This window comes from Condylura cristata, unplaced genomic scaffold (genome assembly GCF_000260355.1).
Source record: "Condylura cristata isolate star-nosed mole 26May11 unplaced genomic scaffold, ConCri1.0 scaffold00019, whole genome shotgun sequence".
Lineage (NCBI taxonomy): Eukaryota > Metazoa > Chordata > Mammalia > Eulipotyphla > Talpidae > Condylura > Condylura cristata.
This window is the reverse complement of record NW_004567120.1, coordinates 35,964,941-35,968,729: the sequence shown is the minus strand read 5'-3', so window position 1 is coordinate 35,968,729 and position 3,789 is coordinate 35,964,941. Positions and strand designations below refer to the sequence as shown.

The following is a 3,789-nucleotide window of genomic DNA, read 5'->3' as shown; positions in this document are numbered from 1 at the left end:
CTGCGGTCAACGGCACGGTGCCGCTGACCCACATCTGAGCGCCCGGCCGCCGCCGCCCCCGCCGCCCTGCGTCCCCGAGTCGGGACGCCTCGTCGTTTAGCTTTGCTCGCCTGGGACGGGGGCCCGGGGCCGCGGCCGGGGAGGACCGAAAGTTTGCCCGGAGCTGTCGGCTTTGGGACAAAAGCCGGGAGGCCGCCGCAGCGGCGGAAACGGGACTTGGGCGAGGTCGCCGGCCCCTCGCGGCCGCCCCTCCCTCCCCTTTTGTGGGCTGGGAGTCGCGGCGACGTGGGCCCCGAAAAGCCGCCCCGCCCCTCCCGGGCCCCTGGGTCTCTGTGGCATTTGTCTCGTTAGTTTGCTGTTAGCCAGCGCGTGAGCGCAGGGAGCCCCCAAGGCGCGGGGCCGCCCCGCCGGGTCGCGTGGCCGCGGGGGTCCGCGTGGCTCAGCCCGCGGCGCGGCGCGGCGGCCGAGGTTAATTTATCGCCAGGTTCGCGGGTCCCCGCCTCGCCGCCCCCGGCCGCGGGACAGCTTCTGTCCGGGCTGCGTTTAGGCTGTTAAGTTGGTGACTTCTGCCGTGATGTTTGATATTTTGTCGCGCTAATGTATTCGGATTTCGTTCGGGTGGTGGGGCGGGGGCTATTTTGTTTCAGGTTTTTCAAGGTTTTACTCTTCATTCCTACGTGAGAGATCAATAAATTTTATAACCAACATAATGGAGTCTTGGTAATTTTGCGGGCCTGCCTGAGAGTTTAGTGGCGGCTGAGGGAGACCCCCGTCCCCCCTCCGGGTGTGACCTGCCCGGCCGCCCGGTCCGGGCCAGCGGGCGCGGAGGAGCCGGGAGGCTTTGCGCGGTCCGAACAGTGGCTTTCTGACTGCTGGCTGTGCAAGACACCGGCTCCCAGGGTGTTCCGCCGGTTTGTCTTGGGCGAGCGGCTCCCGCGGGCGGCCACGCACTTGTTGAGCGCGGTGGAGGAGTGTCCGCGGCGATAGACACGCGGGCCGGGAGGGGAGGCCCGAGCGGCGAGAGAGGGCCACTTTCTTTCACCTTTGTGCCCTGGGGCGGGAAGAGAGGCAAGCTGCGGCATTCACAAAACGAAAAGCCCTCCAGAAACCCCAGTTCCATTAAAAACCGGTGGTTGCGGGGCACCCCGGCAGCAAATCAGTCTGTCTTTACAGTAGTGGTTGTGGCGTCAGAGCCGGCCTCCCCCACGCAAAGTTCGGGTTTAAAAAGTGCACCGCAGGCCGTAAAAGAGCTTCACACTCCGGATAGATTTTTCTTTTTGGCGTGTCAGCCCAGTGCATTTGCTTTCTAAGAGGCTCTCTCTCTTCCCAAGCCTAGAGCCCACTTTCTACTTCTCCCCTCCCCCACTTCTCTCCAGCCTAGACCCTTGGGCATTCCACTGTGCCCCCCAAAGCTACTTCATTCCTCTTCTCCCAGAGGGCCCCAATGTATCTGTTTGGGGCCTAGGCAGAAAACAAATAGAACCAGTGTTTTTACCCCCTCCTCAGCTGTTTGAGGTGATTTCCTTAATCCCCTTAATCCTGTTACCTCGCTATCCCAGAATAACTGAACTAGGACTTTGCAATAAACCCGGCCAGTGCACTGTTTTTATCCTCATCCACTCCTGACCACAGGTTTCTTGGCTTGATGTTTGTTGGGACTCTGGGCGACAGCCTATTCGGTAAATTGGTCCGAATCCCACATTCCCAATTTCCTTTGTGTGAGCCAGCCCTTCACCTGCAGGCCCGGGTGGGCTTGGAAGTGGGCTGGGGGCATTTGAGGCTTGGGGGGGGGAGCGCTTAACCAGCTTTTACACACCACTGGAGACTAAGCTTACCCTTCCTCTGCAGGAAAAGTCGGGTCTCCCAGGCAAGGCAGCGCTACCCCTCCCGTGAAGTGCTGGCAGCCACCGGGGCACCCACTCCCAGCCACAGCGCAGTGATTTACAGACCTCGGGCTCTTCTGAGGCCTGTTGGGCTGGGGAACCTAAGGAGGACTCCCACCTCTCCCACTGGCCTCTGCAGACCCTGGGCACTTCTGGCAGGGCAATGCTGACACTTTCTGCTGTGATTAGCACAAACCTGTCTTCCAGGTCTCCGTTCTCTCTCTCACACACACTGTGCTGGTGTTACACAGCATCACACACTGTTCCTATGTAGGGTGAGAACATCTCTCTCTCTCTCTCTCTCTCTCTTACACACACACACCCAGTGCTTCGATGTTCCCCGAAGGAGCTTAGACACTTGTCATATCCACCTGTCATATCTTTCAGTGTTTGGGCCTAAAAAAATAACTGTCTACAGCCTACTCTGGGTTCAAATTGCTAGCAGTTGTGGCCTCAGGTTTGGTCTGAAATGACTCCAGGAAAGGGAGGCTAAAAACAAGCCATTCTGTCCCACTGAGGGGGCGGTGCCAAGGGGGGATAAACTGACTGCTTTTTGGAAGAGTCCATTGTGCTGCTGCCTTCTTAGAAGTGCCAGGGTCACCCTCTCGCGGTCTCACATGCCGCTCACCCCTCTAAACATGCATAGCTTTGTGCCCCACTGTGCGTGATTCCCAATTGCCTTTGGAAGAAAAGATTTCATCAATCAGCACATTTGCAGAATTTAAATCCAGATGAAAGTTTGTTTCTTTAGCCTCAGCCATAGGGAAGAGATCCCAGAGGAAAGAAAAAGTTTTGTCCAGAGGTTGCAAACCAGAGGTTGCAAACCAGAGCACCCCTCCCCCCACACTCCTCCCCTTCACAGTTCTACCAGAACAATTGTACCTCAAACTGATTTATAGATTGCGGTTTGGGTTAAATTTCACTTGAAATAAGGGTTCAGCTGCTTCAAGGACACAACCCCAAGTTCCACTGCCTCTGGCTGGTTTTACCTGAGGAAGTTGGCCCTCAAAGGAGCTCTAGATTGCTTAGCTGGTTCCTGGGTGGCACAGACAGGCCCCCCTGGCCTTCGAGGGCTTTCTGCTCAGCCACGAGATGAAGAGAAAGAGGAGCGAAATCCCAACCCCAACTGCCTCTCAAGCCCAGAATCCAGGGGAATTTCTAGAGAAAAGCTAATTCCTGACACCTAGCCGCCCAGCAGCCACCACCTGTGAAATGAGGAAGTGGGGTGGGAGGTGCTGGGGTGCATGGGGTCCCCTGACAGTGTAACAGGGTGGTCCCTAGGAAAAAGGGAAGTTTAGGGGTGCCCCTCTTCCCCTGTCCTCTTAACAGAATTGGGGTGCCCTATAACAACAGGAGCAGAGCTACCTTTTGCCACAGAATCGTTCATTCCCCATCCTGTCTATACAGCCTCCTTCAATAATCTCCCTTCCAGAGCTCTCCATGGGGACAGAGCCTCCAAAATACAGGCACATGTATAAACATAGGTGTTCATCATACACCTCCTTATAACGAGAGAAAGTTACCAAAACAAAAAACAACAGCAACCAAAAACCCAAACTTGCAACACGTAGAAAAAGGTTGTTCAAAATGTGCTTTTGAGAAAGACTACTCTGTGGATATTAAAATTTTGTGTGGCCAGAGTTTAACGACACAAGGAAATGCTTAACATTCGAAGTGAAAGGAGCAAGGTACCTACAAGTACATTCTGTAAGTATGAGCTATGAAAAAGAAGTGTGCATGACTAGAAGCATATGCCAAAATGCTGGGTAGTAGTTGGAATACTGATAAGTTTCCTGACATTTGAAAGTTCAAGCTCTCATTTGTTTCGGGGTGAGGAGGGGGCACAGAGCCCCAGGAACAATAATCCTGCAGCTCTCTTCCGGGATGAGGCCTACAGGGAAAACAC

General features: G+C 55.2%; 1 protein-coding gene across 1 annotated transcript in view; it reads left to right on the top strand.

The window, feature by feature from the left end:
- Positions 1 to 681, top strand: part of SOX3 (SRY (sex determining region Y)-box 3) — a 2,955-nt gene extending 2,274 nt beyond the window's left edge. Inside the window, 2 exon segments of the mRNA XM_012727082.1 lie at positions 192 to 355; positions 357 to 681. Of these exon segments, the coding sequence (XP_012582536.1) occupies positions 192 to 355; positions 357 to 555 (363 nt within the window). The 3' untranslated portion in view covers positions 556 to 681.
- The last annotated feature ends 3,108 nt before the right edge of the window (positions 682 to 3,789 follow it).